This window comes from Apium graveolens, chromosome 10 (genome assembly GCF_009905375.1).
Source record: "Apium graveolens cultivar Ventura chromosome 10, ASM990537v1, whole genome shotgun sequence".
Classification (NCBI taxonomy): Eukaryota; Viridiplantae; Streptophyta; class Magnoliopsida; order Apiales; family Apiaceae; genus Apium; species Apium graveolens.
This window is the reverse complement of record NC_133656.1, coordinates 18,303,571-18,321,142: the sequence shown is the minus strand read 5'-3', so window position 1 is coordinate 18,321,142 and position 17,572 is coordinate 18,303,571. Positions and strand designations below refer to the sequence as shown.

Sequence of the window (17,572 nt, the reverse complement as noted above, 5' to 3'; positions counted from 1 at the left end):
GGGCTCATTTGGGATTTCTTAAAAAATGTGATTTTTTTTAAAAAAAATGTGACTTATGGGTTAAAGTTGAAAGTGGTATAAGTCATTACAAGTTATTTAGGTGTTTAGATTTTGTAAGTTAATTATAAGTTGATAATGTGTTTGATACATCATAACTTATAAGTTATACTTTGCTTGAAACAAATGTAAATTTTAAATTAAATGAATTAATAATTTTGATACATGAACATAAAATAAAAAAGAAAAAAATGTAAAAACAAGCGTAATAATCTCGGGATAAAACTATATAATAGACATTATTCATCCCACTAAAATCACATTATAGTATTGATCCGGCTAAAAAACGGAACTAAATATAATTAATTGGATTTAATTTGATTGGTATGATATTGGTCAAGGGTTAAAATAAAATAATATATAATATAACACTCAATTCCCCACCGATAAAATTTACAAATCATGATTTTTTGGGTGCATGTGATCTTGTTATTTACTCAAGTTGGTTGTATTATGACCGATAGGCTTCGCCTTGATTTCGGATTCTAACCCAATTTTTTAATAGAACTCAAAATTTAACCCGAGTTGTCACGTATATTATTAAAGCGGGCTAAAAAGATTAGATTAGAATGAGTTCAAACATAATTAAAATTAAAAATAACTACCCATTATTATTTAAATTATTTTTTAAAAAGTAATAAAATCAATATAATAATTTTTAAGACATTAATATAGAATTAATGTAAATAAATTAAGAGAAGTAATGTAAATAAATTAAAGTAAAGTAAGATAGAGATTAGAAAAGTAAATGCAAACAACACACACAGGAAAGAAACCCAACTTTCAACTTTCACTTGTTAATGTCAAGAAACCCAGCTTTATGGGGGTAAATTTCTGAAATAATCACGTTCGGGTTCTCTTGCCCAACGCATCCTTGAAACGGCCTTTCAACCCATTTAAGGCAAAAGAGGCACTACCCAAACATGCAAATACATACACATAAAGCACAAACTACACATAATAAGCTTATAATGCACAACCAATAGTGAGTGATTGTAAACATCAGATAACCAAATTCCTTGCCAGACCTTATACATTAGTGTCTTCCGATGCAAAAGAAATACCATTGGAACAGAACATAATAAAAATAAACACATACATTACCACGGAAGATATAAAGGGTCTGTTTGTGCGACAACTTATAAACTACTTATAACTTATAAATTCGTTACTTATTGAGTACTATTTATCGACCCCACTTATAAGTTGAATTTATAACTTATAAGTTGATAAGTTAATGACTTATTGACTTATAAGCCCGTAAGTACTTATCGAGCACTGTTTGTGTACCTAACTTATAAGTCGGATTTTCAACTTATAAACTGATAAGTTGAATGTTAGTAATGACGTATTTGTTCTCAACTTATTTTGATTTTTTGCGTTTTTATTAACTTTAATTTTAAAAAATATATTTTTAAATGTTAATCTAATCTAAAATTCATGAAATAATATGATTATATTTAAAAATTATTTATTTTGATTTATTAAATTAAAAAAAATCTGACTTATAAAAAAAATTATCCAAACATTTATATAACTTATAAGTATTTATTTACTTATCACTTATAAACTACTTATTCATTTTAAGTTATAAATTACTTATTTTAAGATTTCCGAAACGGGCACTAAATATTAGCCACGACGAACTTTTTCTTAACTTATTTTGATTTTTCGTGTTTTTATTAACTTTAATTTTAAAATATATGTTTATAAATATTATATTAATTCAAAACTCATGAATTAAGATAATTGTAGATAAAAAATATTTGTTTTAATTCGTTGAAATAAAAATAATTCTAACTTTTAAATAAAGTTATCTAAACACTTATATAACTTATAATTTTTAATTTATTTATTATTTATAAGTTACTTATTAATTTTAAATTATAAATTACTTATTTTAAAATTTCTCAAACAGCAGATTCTTAATATTAAAAACAGGGCAACATAGTAAATTCTGTTCCCATAATCCCATCATACCAAAAGGTTTATAACACTAAACATGGCATACCAACAAAATCCTCCACTTTACGATAAACAGTCACAAATCTAATAACAAGCTAAGAAAATTTGGTATCTAACTGCAGCATTTGCCATACATATGGATCCCATTTAACTTAAAAGAGCAGTCCTACATCATAAACCCACCCACCAAAAGATAGGCATAAGCTGCTTAAGCACGTTCACCACGGATCCTCCTAGCCAATTGGATATCCTTGGGCATGATGGTGACTCGTTTGGCATGAATGGCACACAAGTTGGTATCTTCAAAAAGACCCACCAGGTACGCTTCTGCAGCCTCTTGCAGAGCTAAAACAGCATGACTCTGGAAGCGTAAATCAGTCTGCACACCAAAAAAACACAGATTGAGCACATTAATTCAAATAATTTCACAATTTTAACAAGTTACGTTGAAAATCTTTAATAAGCAGAGCAGTTAGATAGTAACCTTGAAGTCCTGAGCAATTTCACGGACAAGCCTCTGAAAGGGGAGTTTCCTGATCAAAAGCTCGGTGCTCTTCTGATATTTGCGAATTTCACTAGACAAAATTTATCAAAATTAATGACTGCAGAGTATACAATACATTATAACAATGACATTACAAACAAAAAACTAACAAATTAAGGAGGACAAAACATACCGAAGGGCAACAGTTCCAGGACGGTAACGATGTGGCTTTTTGACTCCACCAGTAGTGGGAGCAGACTTACGAGCAGCCTTAGTAGCAAGCTGTTTCCTTGGTGCCTTTCCTCCGGTGGACTTGCGAGCAGTTTGTTTGGTTCGAGCCATCTGCACCAAAACATTATCTAAATCTCAGATAAATGAATTTTTATTCTGCCTTATTAATTCATTGAGATTAGAAATACTACTCTTTAATTAAATTATAGAAGAGATTAATATACAATATCCCTAATGTAGTAGTAGATCCAAGTGGGGCCACAAGAAATTATGTCAACCCTAATTTTACAAAATCAACAAACAAACTAGACCACAAGCGTAACCAACAAACTCAACTTAATGGAGTAAATATCAATTAAACAATATAATAAATCAATTAACAGAAACAAGCACTCGAACCCTAGAAAACAGAGAGTCAAAATCCACACATATTAACAACAACAACGTAAAGGAACAACAATCAATATGTTATAATATTGAGAGAGAGAGACCTCTGTGAATTCTTTTTGCGATGTTATCAAGTTGAATGGCCGATTACTAATGGATTTAATTATATAGTTGTCCGGAGTAAGCGGCTTGAGTGATTGGACGGTCAAGATTTACAATTCGTGTGTCCTTTTAAATCTAGTATCGGACGGCGCTAACTGTATTTGTGGATGGTTTGTTGTAATGAACTGAACGGCCAGGATGTAATCTAGGAGGTTGACGAGGATCGCAGAAGTTAAGTGGCCGTTATTCATTGGACAAAAGCTCCGAAACATATGTGTTGATTTCGTGTACTTTAATCGTTCTTTCTAGGTCACAAAATAAACACTAAATTTTATGAGTTTGTTGCATTTTTATTGGTGAAATTGTTGTAAATGTAAGGGTCTATCAATATTTATGATTAGAGAACCAATCAAAATGCACCAAAATGCAATTATTACTTTGCACGTTTAGTTTAAAAAAAAAAACGGTTCCCACTAAATAAATGTTTTATTCCTGTAATTCTTCACACAAGTACTGATATGGCTTCATCAGAACTTAATCATCAGAATTTGTCCTCAGAATTTATGCAACTGACACTTAAATTGTTCGTCTAAAATAACATTTATCACCACAGTAATTTTCACCATTCATATGGAGTGTATGTGTGTGCAGTAAACTAAATATCAGATAAAGATTAAAGTCTGATTCACTTAAATACACCTTAGAAATAAGGCATAACTAAGAATTTTGCTTAAAATCTGTCATTATTCTGAAGTCTACTATAGAATGAGTTCATGCATGAGTCCACCTCAACTGTTTTGTGCTCATTTTATGCATCTTTTGAAATTCCTTTTTACAGTGGCTTCTCAGTGTAAGTGAGTCACAACTGCTTATCAGAATTTATGCTATGATCAGAGTATTTCTCCAGTAATCAGAAAATGTGAAAAGTCACCAAGAAAATTTTATTTTGCTTTTCTAATGCATATTACTTAATACCAGCAATGCACTTGGGTCTTCCCTTCCACAATGTTTACTCTAGATCTCAAAGGAGTCCCTGATTTTTATTTCTTTTTCTTTTTCCTTTTCTTTTGATAAGTGAGGCTTATCAGCACTTAGTACATCCATCAGATTTACTAACATCAAAACTTAACGAATAAGGAGCACTATTCTAGTTTTTGACTTAGTAATAAGATACACAAAGTAAACTTTAACTAAGCTCAATATCAGAATTTGCTTGTGTTAAGAGATTTCCACATAAACAATTACTTCAGACATGGGATATCAGTATATTAAAGATTACTAGGTCAGCATCTAGCACAGTTATCCTCATTAGATTGAATAGTCACAGAGACATTCATATCACTATCAGAGTTTAGAAATTCACATCAGACCATAATCAGCACTTTAGCAAATTTCAATTTAAGCACAGAATACACAAAGATAATAATATTTATAAATACTGATTATAAAGTCTGATGTATCAGAACATAAACTAAGCAGATTTAGAGAAAGAACCTGAAACCATTCCAAGTTCATTTACCAATCTTGTAAAAGTAGCTTCACACAGTGGTTTTGTGAAGATATCTACTAGTTGTTGATCTGTTGGAACAAAATGCAATTCCAATGTACCTTCATCCACATGTTCCCTTATGAAGTGGTACCTAATGCTGATGTGCTTTGTCATTGAGTGTTGAACTGGATTACCTGTCATAGCAATAGCACTTTGATTATCACAGTAAATAGGGATTTTAGAATATGTTAACCCATAATCCAGTAACTGATTCTTCATCCAAAGAATCTGTCCACAACAGCTTCCTGCAGTAATGTATCTGCTTCTGCAGTTGATGTGGAAATTGACTTCTGTTTCTTGTTAAACCAAGAAACCAATCTGCCTCCAAGAAATTGGCAGCTTCCACTTGTGTTTTTCCTGTCAATTTTGCATCCTGCAAAATCTGCATCTGAGTAACCTATTAGCTTAAAGTCTGATTCTCTAGGATACCACAATCCCAGATCAGTTGTACCCTTAAGGTACTTGAAAATTCTTTTCACAGCTGTGAAGTGAGGTTCTCTTGGATCTGCTTGAAATCTTGCACAAAGACAGGTAGCATACATGATATCAGTTCTACTTGCAGTTAGATAGAGTAATGAGCCAATCATACCTCTGTAATTAGTAATATCTACTGATGTACCAATATCCTTATCCAATTTAGTTGCAGTGGCCATAGGAGTGGATGCACTTGAACAATCTTGCATTCCAAATTTTTTCAACAAATTTCTGGTATACTTGGATTGACAAATAAAAGTGTCTTCTTCATTCTGCTTGACTTGAAGGCCCAGAAAATAGCTAAGTTCCTCCATCATACTCATTTGATATCTTGACTGCATCAGCTTGGCACACTTTTTACAAAGTCTGTCATTTGTAGAACCAAAAATGATATCATCAACATATATTTGCACCAAAAGTAAGTCATTTCCATGGTTGAGATAAAACAATATTTTGTCAATAGTCCCTCTGTTAAATCCACTTTCCAAAAGAAACTGAGCTAGTGTCTCATACCATGCTCTTGGAGCTTGCTTAAGGCCATAAAGTGCTTTGTCAAGTCTCTAGACATGATTAGGAAATTTTACATCTACAAAACCTGGAGGTTGTTCAACATATACTTCCTCTTCCAATTCTCCATTGAGAAAAGCACTTTTCACATCCATTTGACAGACTGTAAACTTTTTATGAGCAACATAAGCCAAAAATATCCTTATGGCTTCCAATCTAGCAACTGGTGCAAATGTTTCATCATAATCAATTCCCTCCTGTTGAGAATATCCTTTTGCAACCAGCCTTGCTTTATTCCTTGTAATTATGCCATCACTATTAGTTTTGTTTTTAAGCACCCACTTTGTACCAACAACAGATCTGTTCTTTGGTCTTGGCACTAGGATCCAGACTTTATTTCTTTCAAATTCATTTAACTCTTCCTGCATTGCTTGCACCCAATCAGCATCTTGAAGAGCTTCTTCCACTTTCTTTGGTTCAGTCTGAGAGAGAAAAGAGTGATAAAGATATTCATTTGATGTAGTTGTTCTAGTTCTGACACCTGCATCAGGATTTCCAATAATTAAGTCAGGTGTATATGCTTTAGTCCACTTCCTTGCGGATGGAAGATTTTCTATAGAACTGGATGCTCTCCCATGATCCATGTTGTCTTCATCAACATTTTCTGATGCTCCCCCTGAAATTATGCTCTCTGAGTTGGATCCTTCAGAATTTGAGTTTCCGGAATTATCAGCACTTGAGTTTCCAGAATTATCAGCACTTGAGTTTCCAGAATTATCAGAACTTGGCCCATCAGAACTTGATGAATCAGAACTTGAAGAGCCTATTGTAGGTTCTGATGTTTCTTGAGATGTGGTTATATCTTCAGTATGCTCCCCCTGCACAGGTGCATCTTCCTTTGGCGTAGTCACCACAGTTTCAATAACATCAGAGTTTAATCCATCAGAGTTTGCAGTATCAGGATTTAGACTGTCAGGATTTATAGTATCAGAATTTAAAACTTCATTCTCAAATCTCAGCTGATCATGATCATTGAAATCTTCAAGTCCTGTAATCTTCTTATCATCAAAAGAGACATTGATAGATTCCATGACAACCCTTGTTCTTAAATTGTAGACTCTGAAGGCTTTTGTGGAAAGTGGATATCCAACAAAAATTCCTTCATCAGCTTTTAGATCAAATTTGGATAGCTGTTCAGGATGAGTCTTAAGAATAAAACACTTGCATCCAAATACATGAAAATACTTCAGATTTGGCTTCTTTTTCTTCACCATCTCATATGGTGTTTTTCCATGCTTGTTAATGAGTGTTGCATTCTGAGTAAAACAAGCAGTCTACACAGCTTCAGCCCAAAAGTAGGTTGGAAACTTTGCCTCATCAAGCATAGTTCGTGCAGCTTCAATGAGAGTTCTATTCTTTCTTTCAACCACTCCATTTTGCTGTGCAGTTCTAGGAGCAGAGAATTCCTGCTTGATTCCTTGGTCATTGCAGAACTCTTCCATAAACAAATTCTTGAACTCAGTGTCATTATCTCTTCTTATGATTTTCACAGAGTCTTTAACCACTTTATCCAGTTGTTTGACATGATCAATCAAGATAGATGCAGTTTCACTTTTTGTGTGCAAGAAATACACCCATGTGTATCTGGTGAACTCATCCACTATGACCATAGCATATTTCTTCTTTGTAATAGACATGACATTCACTGGACCAAATAGATCAACATGTAGTAGGTGATAAGGCTCAAGAATTGAAGATTCAGTCTTGCTCTTGAATGAAAATTTACTTTGTTTTGCCTTTTGACAGGAATCACAAAGGCCATCAGGAGCAAATACTGATTTTGGCAAACCTCTCACAAGATCTTTCTTGACTAGTTCATTTATATTGTTGAAATTTAAATGAGAAAGTTTCTTATGCCAATTCCAGCTTTCTTCAATTGATGCTCTACTTAACAGACAGATTGTAGAACCATCAGTACTTGTTGAAAGCTTGACTTCATAAATGTTACCATGCCTGTATCCTTTCAGAACAACTTTGCCTGTAGATTTGCTTACTGTTGGATTTTAAACGCAGCGGGGCATGGCAAAACACTTTTACACATACAAAATCCAAATAAAAGCATATAAATCATGAATAAAAATTCGAGGGATCGAATCTAACCTTTTAAATTAATTCGGAGACAACGATCAGAGATCCTTAGCAGTTGCTCCTCAAGTGTGAAGCACTCCACCGGTATCCACCAAGAAAACGATGTTAAGGAGGAGGAAGGAGGTGGAGAGAATTGGGTTTTCCAAACTTTTTGGGTTTTCGGGTTTGATGTGGGTTAGAATAAAATATGGTCTATAATAGTGTATTTATAGGCAAAATTTTCAGCTGAAATTTTCCCATAAATAATATTATTATTATCCCATTTATTATTCTCATTAATAATTAAAACACCTTTTAATTATTAATCTTTTTTTTAAAGACTTTAGAAATAATTCTCTCTCTTGATTTAATTTCCAAAAATTAAATCCTTAATTAATAATATTAAGAACTTTTCTTAATTAATTTATAATCAATTAAATCTCATTTAATCAATTATTAAATTTTCCAATTAATTATTTATTTCATAAATAAATAATTATTAGCCATTATTAATTAATTCCTCCACCATTAAATCATTCTCTTTTTATGGTGTGACCCTGTAGGTTCAATATTAAGCCGGTAGTAGAAATAAATAATAATAAAACTATTTTATCATTATTTATATAAATTCTCTAATTTATTAAATATGATTAATTAATTAATCACATTTATTCTACATCATGAGGGATACTTCTCAGCATATCGCGACTATCCGGATAATATGAATTCACTGCTTAGAATACCAAGAACCTATTCAGTGAATAGTTACCGTACAATAAACTCCTTCTACCCTACAATGTTCCGATTAAATACAAGGCATGGATCTCGTGTCAAGCCTATCTAATTCAGTCACTTGCTTACCATTTACTATGCGTAGTTCTATGCAAATTAGAAACTCCTTTCTAATTTCATTCACTCTGGCCAGAGATTCCTGAACTAGCATAAGTGGATCAGCCTTGAACATTCGCTTCCTTCACTGGAAGGGGTAGATCCTTTATTGATCATACACTATCTTCGTGTACAAATTCCTATACCCAGAAGAGCCCTAATAATTGTCCCTGGAGACTAAGAACTAAACCAAAGCATAGTTCAGTGTACACAAGATTACTATGATGACCTCAAGTCTAAGGATACTTGTACAACTATCACTCTGCGAACAACAGCTGACACGTGAGTGAACTCCATCAGTTGTTCAGTTGTGCGAGTCATGTTCAGTGAACTTATTCTATAATAAGCACCTACATACTAGCTATAGTGTCACCACACAAATGTCTATGAGAACAGACATCCTTCATAATGAAGCAAGCATAGTATGTACCGATCTTTGCGGATTATTAATTACCAGTTAGTAATCCTATGACCAGGAACTATTTAAGTTTAGAGTTATCATCTTTTTAGGTCTCACTATTATGATCTCATCATAATCCATAAAAAGCTTTACTCTAAACTATGGTATATCTTATTTAAACACTTAAATAGATAAAGCCCGTAATAAAAACAAAACAAGTCTTTTATTAATATCAATGAAATCAAAACAGATTACATAAAAGTTATTCCTAAATCCTTATACATGATTGGACTTAGGACATATTCCTTTCAATCTCCCACTTGTACTAAAGCCAATCACTCTGGTATCTAATACCCATCTTATCTTTATGACGATCAAAGTGACTTTCATAAAGTAGCTTTGTGAGTGGGTCTGCTATGTTGTTATGTGTGTCAACTCTAATTCAATACAATACAAGAAATGTTACCGCGCTCCCACTAACCCTTTTGTAGACGCATGGTTCATCTACGTTTTTTGATAAAATCAAACTCTTTGATTGTCTCATCAAAACGAATGTTCCATCTTTCGAGAAGCTTGCTTTAAACCACATATGGTTCGTAGCAGCTTACACACTAGGTTTTCATTTCCCTTGGAAAGAAAACCATCTAGCTATTTTCCAGATCACATAGTCATAGTAAGCAGCATTCGCAAGCAAAATCCGAACTGATTTTAACAGGGCTACAGGTAAAAGGTTTCATCAAAGTCAATCCATTGCCTTTGTTTGAATCCTTTTCCCAAAAGCCTGGCCTTAAAGGTCTCCACCTGGCCATCTGCTATAATCTATCTTTTGTATACCGTATACATAGATTCCATTCTGGATTTCATGGCACTATGTCATTTCTCTGAGTCAACACTACTCATAGCCTCATTATAGGTCACAGGGTCGTGATCATTAATGATCGACAACTCATTGTCATTCTCAATGACAAGGCCATATTACCTCTCAGGTTGGCGAGACACTCTCCCTGACCTATGAATGGGCTGTTCCACAAAAGGTTGTTCAGTCAGAACAGGTGTTTCCACTCGATCTGTAGTAGTTTGTGCATCTTGAACTTCATCAAGTTCAATTTTGCTCCCACTGTTTCCTTCAAGGATAAACTCCTTTTCCAAGAAGGTATCATGTCTGGAGACAAACACCCGATGATCGGTGCAAAAGTAATACCCTAAAGTCTCTTTAGGATATCCCACAAAACTACATTTTCCGGATCGATATTCCAGCTTATCTGGGTCAACTTTCTTGACATAAGCTGGACATCCCCAAATCTTAACGTGTTTAAGACTCGGTTTCCTTTCTTTCCATATCTCATACGAAGTTTGAGGAACAGATTTTGGAAGGCACCTTATTCAGTAAATATGCTGAGGTTTCCAATGCATAACCCCATAGGAATACTGGAAGATTTGCATAACTCATCATGGACCGAACTATGTCTAACAAAGTTCGATTTCTCCTTTCAGATACTAATCTGGAGGAGTCCACTGGGAGACTATACCATTTACTTTGAGATAATCTAGAAACACTCCATTAAAGTATTCACCACCTCGTTCTAATCGAAGAATTATAATACTATGTTTGGTTGTTTTTCCACTTCATACTTATATTCTTTGAACTTTTCAAAGGCAGATCTATCATCTATGAAAGTAATGAAGTATGAAAATCCACCCATGGCTTGCGTAGACATTGGTCCACATACATCTGTGTGTACCATTCCTAGCAAATTTGCAGCCCTCTCTCCATGTCTACTAAATGGAGACTGCAATGCCACTATAAAGTGAGATTTTCATCATCCCTTTTCTTTTATTAGTTTGTTCAATCTGAAATAAATTATGTCACATACATACAGACCATTATTTAAAGCACCACGTCCATAAAGAATATTATCTCTAAGAATAGAACATTCATTATTCTCAATAATAAATGAAAATCCAGCCAAGTCTAACATGGGAATAATATTCCTCACAATCGAGGGAACAAAATAACAATTATTTCAAACAATAGTCTTGCCCGTAGGCCTATGTAAATGAAATAATTCTACATCTTCAGCAACAACTCTTGCTCCATTTCCATCAGTAGAATCACCTCCTCTTCCTCAAGAGTCCTACTTCTCCTTGGTCCCTGCAACAAATTGCAAATTTGAGAATCACAGGTGGTATCTAATACCCCAAGTAGAAATTTGATTTAATGACATATTCACTTCTATCATGAACATACCTAAATCAGAAGCGGTAGTCTCACTACCCTTCTGCTTCTTCAATTCTGCAAGGTAAACCTTGCAGTTCCTCTTCCAGTGCCCCACCTTGTTACAGTGAAAGCAAACAACTTTGCTCTTGGGGTCTTCAGCTTTTGGTGGAACCAGCATTTTCTCACCTACTTTCTTCTTCTTGGAAGAATTCCTCTTCCTTTTCTTAGGATTGGAACCTTCACCAATTAGAAGAACATAACTCTTCTTAGGGGGAAAATTCGATTCCGCAGTCTTCAACATGTTGTGGAGTTCAGGCAGGCTGACATCCAACTTATTCATGTGAAAGTTCACAACAAACTGCGAGAACGAACTCGGAAGCGATTGCAAGACCAAGTCTTGGCTCAGCTCCCCATCCATGGCAAAACCAAGTTGTCCAAGACGTTCAATCAAATTGATCATCTTAAGTACATGGTCATTCACAGATGATCCCTCAGACATCCTACAACCGAACAACTCCTTCGATATCTCATATCGAGCTGTCCTCCCCGCCACATCATACAACTCTTGTAGATGCATGAGGATAGTGTGAGCATCCATATGCTCATGTTGCTTCTGTAGCTCAATGTTCATGGAAGCTAGCATGATGCATTGAGCAACATTTGCATCATCTACCCATTTACGATACACAACATGTTCATCATTATATGCATCAATAGCAGGTTCAGTAGGCTTAGGTGAGTCAATCACGTATTCCAGCTTCTCAATCCTGAGAACAATTCTCAAGTTTCGAAGCCAGTCAGCATAATTAGGACCAGTCAATTTGTGAGCATCTAGTATGCTCCTGAGTGATAGTGCAGAAGACATAACGTACAAAGTAAATCTGTAAATGATAAACACATAACAACACTTAGCAAATATTCGATTTCATTTCAAAACACTATATGAATCGGGTCTTTATTCATAAGTGGCTTCCACCAGTTTACCTAATTTATTCAACCCCCTACGTGAAAAATTAAGCATTCATAATGCTAGTGGGAATAGGGATCCTACATTCCATTACACGACCCCGGCTGTAGCACGAACCGCCATGTAATGTTCAATAGGCAGACAACTCTTGTCAATTACATCTCATGTTATTCCCTAATCAAACTTTAGCCTCTTGAATAATTGAGTCTCGGCTGTAGCACGACAAACTCAATATTCTAAGTCAAGTCTAAACCAACATTCCGTACAGTTGAATCAGTCCCCAAAGGCCCACGGCTGTAGCACGTACCGACCTTTAGATTCTTATTCAATGTACACATCTCTATGTAATAGACAAGTATTTCTTATTTCGAAATCAAAGCCCTCGGCTGTAGCACGAACCGACAATGATTCAAAAATAAGAACTACTTTTCTATCATGTTGGAAGGCTATGACCGACACAAGCCCGTTGTATCATTGGCCAATTACTACTTGATATTATTTAATTTTAGAGGGATTATATTACGTTAAAATCATAATCATATTATAAAGAGATTCTTCCTTTTAAATTAAATATTTCAAATCAATAATCAATAATTAGACGATTCCCAGATCGGGTGGAGCATTGTCAAGAGGCGTCACTTAATAACCCTTTCTTACAGATAGAAATCTGTTGTTGACAGAATCATCCTTTCTCTCATATCGAAAATTCATATTCAATTACGTGTTTCATAAACACAAGAATCTCATGATTGTATTCATAATATTTTTATTAAGGTTATGAAACAATTTCACTATACTAGGTTGTCTAACAAACGCCTTATGTTTATTTAAGTTCACCTAAATCTATCATCGTATGATAAACTAAGCATATATCACATATATCAATATGAATAAACATCAAGGTAGGCATGTTACATCATCTAGCATATAGGTCTAAGCATTATACATCTCTATGTATCACATGAAGCATTTAAAAGCAATTAAAACAGTTAAAAATAACCTTAAACACTTCATGGAAATATAAACAGTTCAAAACTTTTATATGAACTAAAATTGATCACTCCATTAGATCCGTCTCAGAAAAACGAATCCAACGGTATATTGCACGCCCAAAACGGAGTTACGAAACTCCCAGAAAATCAATTTTAAAATTAACAGACAGGCTGTAACGCATTACAGGAACGCGTTACATGACCTATAACGCATTCCGGTGATGCGTTACACCCCTTTTAAGCTTTTAAAGGGTGCAACGCATTCTACAAATGCGCAATAAGCCTTCCCTCGCGCGTGCGCCACACGCGCCCGACATAACAGCCGCCTGATGCTTTCTTCTCTGTCGACTTCTTGCTTTGCTGTCAACATCTTTCCGTGACTTCTGTGCTTCTCTTTCTTTTCGTGCAGCAGTAAAAACAATAGCAGACAAAACAGGAGTACAGATATACAAAGCAGATAATATATATATATATATACAACATATTATATATATATATGATTAATTAATTACGAATTTAATTTTAAGAACTTCAAAAATTCATAATAAAAAATTTATACATCATAAAATTATGAAAAAAATACCCAGACGATCTACAACACTTGTAGAACCCAGATCAACATTCAAAATTATTCTGAGAAACGATTTCTCATCAGACAAAATTAATCCATGATATAACTTGTAAAAATCATAATTAATTCATACAAGCACATAAAATTCTGAAATTTTTACCGCAGATCTATATGCATACAACCTATGCTCTGATACCATTGTTGGATTTTAAATGCAGCGGGGCATGGCAAAACACTTTTACACATACAAAATCCAAATAAAAGCATATAAATCGTGAATAAAAATTCGAGGGATCGAATCTAACCTTTTAAATTAATTCGGAGACAACGATCAGAGATCCTTAGCAGTTGCTCCTCAAGTGTGAAGCACTCCACCGGTATCCACCAAGAAAACGATGTTAAGGAGGAGGAAGGAGGTGGAGAGAATTGGGTTTTCCAAACTTTTTGGGTTTTCGGGTTTGATGTGGGTTAGAATAAAATAGGGTCTATAATAGTGTATTTATAGGCAAAATTTTCAGCTGAAATTTTCCCATAAATAATATTATTATTATCCCATTTATTATTCTCATTAATAATTAAAACACCTTTTAATTATTAATCCTTTTTCTAAACACTTTAAAAATAATTCTCTCTCTTGATTTAATTTCCAAAAATTAAATCCTTAATTAATAATATTAAGAACTTTTCTTAATTAATTTATAATCAATTAAATCTCATTTAATCAATTATTAAATTTTCCAATTAATTATTTATTTCATAAATAAATAATTATTAGCCATTATTAATTAATTCCTCCACCATTAAATCATTCTCTTTTTATGGTGTGACCCTGTAGGTTCAATATTAAGCCGGTAGTAGAAATAAATAATAATAAAACTATTTTATCATTATTTATATAAATTCTCTAATTTATTAAATATGATTAATTAATTAATCACATTTATTCTACATCGTGAGGGATACTTCTCAGCATATCGCGACTATCCGGATAATATGAATTCACTGCTTAGAATACCAAGAACCTATTCAGTGAATAGTTACCGTACAATAAATTTCTTCTACCCTACAATGTTCCGATTAAATATAAGGCATGGATCTCGTGTCAAGCCTATCTAATTCAATCACTTGCTTACCATTTACTATGCGTAGTTCTATGCAAATTAGAAACTCCTTTCTAATTTCATTCACTCTGGCCAGAGATTCCTGAACTAGCATAAGTGGATCAGCCTTGAACATTCGCTTCCTTCACTGGAAGGGGTAGATCCTTTATTGATCATACACTATCTTCGTGTACAAATTCCTATACCCAGAAGAGCCCTAATAATTGTCCCTGGAGACTAAGAACTAAACCAAAGCATAGTTCAGTGTACACAAGATTACTATGATGACCTCAAGTCTAAGGATACTTGTACAACTATCACTCTGCGAACAACCGCTGACACGTGAGTGAACTCCATCAGTTGTTCAGCTGTGCGAGTCATGTTCAGTGAACTTATTCTATAATAAGCACCTACATACTAGCTATAGTGTCACCACACAAATGTCTATGAGAACAGACATCCTTCATAATGAAGCAAGCATAGTATGTACCAATCTTTGCGGATTATTAATTACCAGTTAGTAATCCTATGACCAGGAACTATTTAAGTTTAGAGTTATCATCTTTTTAGGTCTCACTATTATGATCTCATCATAATCCATAAAAAGCTTTACTCTAAACTATGGTATATCTTATTTAAACACTTAAATAGATAAAGCCCGTAATAAAAATAAAATAAGTCTTTTATTAATATCAATAAATTCAAAACATATTACATAAAAGTTATTCCTAAATCCTTATACATGATTGGACTTAGGACATATTCCTTTCACTTACAACTTCATAGTGTTCTTCAAAGAAATCCACATGATAACCTCTGTCACAGATTTGACTAACACTCAGCAAATTGTGTTTAAGTCCTGAGACTAGAGCTACTTTTTCAATGATGACATTCCCTAGATTGATATTTCCATATCCCAAAGTTTTTCCCAAGTTGCCATCTCCATAAGAAACATTTGGGCCAGCTTTCTCCACAAAGTCTGATAGCAGGGCTTTATTTCCAGTCGTATATCCTGAACATCCACTGTCCAGAACTAGGATGTTTTTCCTGTTGCCCTGCAATCACAAAGACCACTAATGATTAGTTTTAAGGACCCAGACTTTCTCAGATCCTTTGGCCTTATTAAGTTTGTTAACATTTGCAGCGAATTTAGCATCATAATTTATGTTAACAGTTTTTTTATCAGCATTTACAGTATCTGACTTTGTATCAGAACTTACACTAGAAGGAATAATGCTAACTTTCTTTAAAGAAGGTTTTATTTGATAGTAATCATAGTACAAACTATGATATTCCTTACAAGTATAAATGGAATGCCATAAACTACCACAATGAAAACAAGGATTTTGTGGCCTATATCTAACAGACTGACTCTTAACTCCTGACTTTGAAGGTAAGGAGTTTATGTTCTTATTTTTCCTACAAAAAGAAGCCAGATGGTTAGAATTTCCACAGTTATAATATTTCTTTCTAGGAGCATTAGGAACAGGCTTATAATCATTACTTTTATTCACACCTTCCTTTCCATTCCTATTTTTCCTAGGTAGCTTTACCTTGTTTACATTCTTAGCATCTTTCAGCTTATGCTTAAGCTGTTTCTTTGTCATTAAGCCTATGTTTACTTCAGTTGGCTTACCCTGTTTTGGTTTGTCAGAAGTTAATTTCTCTTTAACTTCTGATTTATCAATATCAGACTTTACAGCTACAAACTTAACATGATTTACCTTTGGCTTTTGTTTAACAACTATAGGCTCAATCTCTACAATTCCCTTATCATTCTTATCATCTTCATAACCTAAGCCCTCTTTCCAGTTTCCATTACTAAAAATATCCTGAGTTGCTTTACCGGAGTTAGTCCAAGTCCTGATAATCTCTCTTTCCTTTTCTAACTCAGTTTTTAGAGATTCATTCATTTTAAGTACTTCATCCCTAACATATAAAGCATCATCTCTATCTTTCTGAGTTTGATGGAACATGACTAACTCTTTTTCTAAATAATCATTCCTCTTTTTATAAGCAAGATTTTCAGAAGTTAATCTTTCATATGTTAAAGTTTGATCTCTATAACTAATGAACATGGTTTTAAGATATCTTCTCAACTCATTCATATCATTAGTATGAAAGGCATAAGTAGTTTGAGGTACCTTTAACTCAGCAGCATCAGAACTGCTATCAGCATTTGCCATCAAGGCATAGTTCACCTCACTTTCAGAATCTGAAGTGTCTGTCCAGCTTTTCTTCTTTGTGACAAGAGCCTTGATTTTGTCACTCCTCACTTTTTTACAATCAGGAGATATGTGGCATTTCTCACCACAGTTGTAGCATTTGACATTTGTGTATTCTCCTCTGTTAGACTTTCCTCCTTTGCCTTCAGATTTTCTGAAACTCTTCTTATCAGAACTTGCACCTTTCCTGGAAGACTTCTTTCAATTTCTGAATTTCCTGTATGCAATCCTTGTGATTCCTTTCACCATAAAAGCACACAGCTTCATCATCTCTTCATTAGGATCCATCTCAGGTAAGCTTTCAGTTTCTGAGTCATCATCAGTATCA

The 17,572-nt window shown here is 33.9% G+C and overlaps 1 protein-coding gene across 1 annotated transcript; it reads right to left on the bottom strand.

The window, feature by feature from the left end:
* Positions 1-2,005: 2,005 nt before the first annotated feature.
* Positions 2,006-3,384, bottom strand: LOC141688840 (histone H3.3). Its single transcript, XM_074492958.1, has 4 exons — positions 3,229-3,384; positions 2,700-2,848; positions 2,507-2,597; positions 2,006-2,401 (listed from the first exon to the last, which is right to left on the bottom strand). The coding sequence occupies exons 2-4, from the start codon at positions 2,846-2,848 to the stop codon at positions 2,231-2,233; spliced, it is 411 nt and encodes a 136-aa protein (XP_074349059.1). The 5' UTR covers positions 3,229-3,384; the 3' UTR covers positions 2,006-2,230.
* Between the last annotated feature and the right edge of the window lie 14,188 nt (positions 3,385-17,572).

What these genes read in the sequence shown, in the direction of transcription:
- LOC141688840 (XM_074492958.1), bottom strand. Translation starts at nt 2,848, where the DNA reads ATGGCTCGAACCAAACAAACTGCTCGCAAGTCCACCGGAGGAAAGGCA. An exon ending in CCTGGAACTGTTGCCCTTCG is followed by an intron (nt 2,598 to 2,699) that starts GTATGTTTTGTC and finishes AATTTTGTCTAG; the next exon opens with TGAAATTCGCAAATATCAGA. An exon ending in AAATTGCTCAGGACTTCAAG is followed by an intron (nt 2,402 to 2,506) that starts GTTACTATCTAA and finishes TTTGGTGTGCAG; the next exon opens with ACTGATTTACGCTTCCAGAG.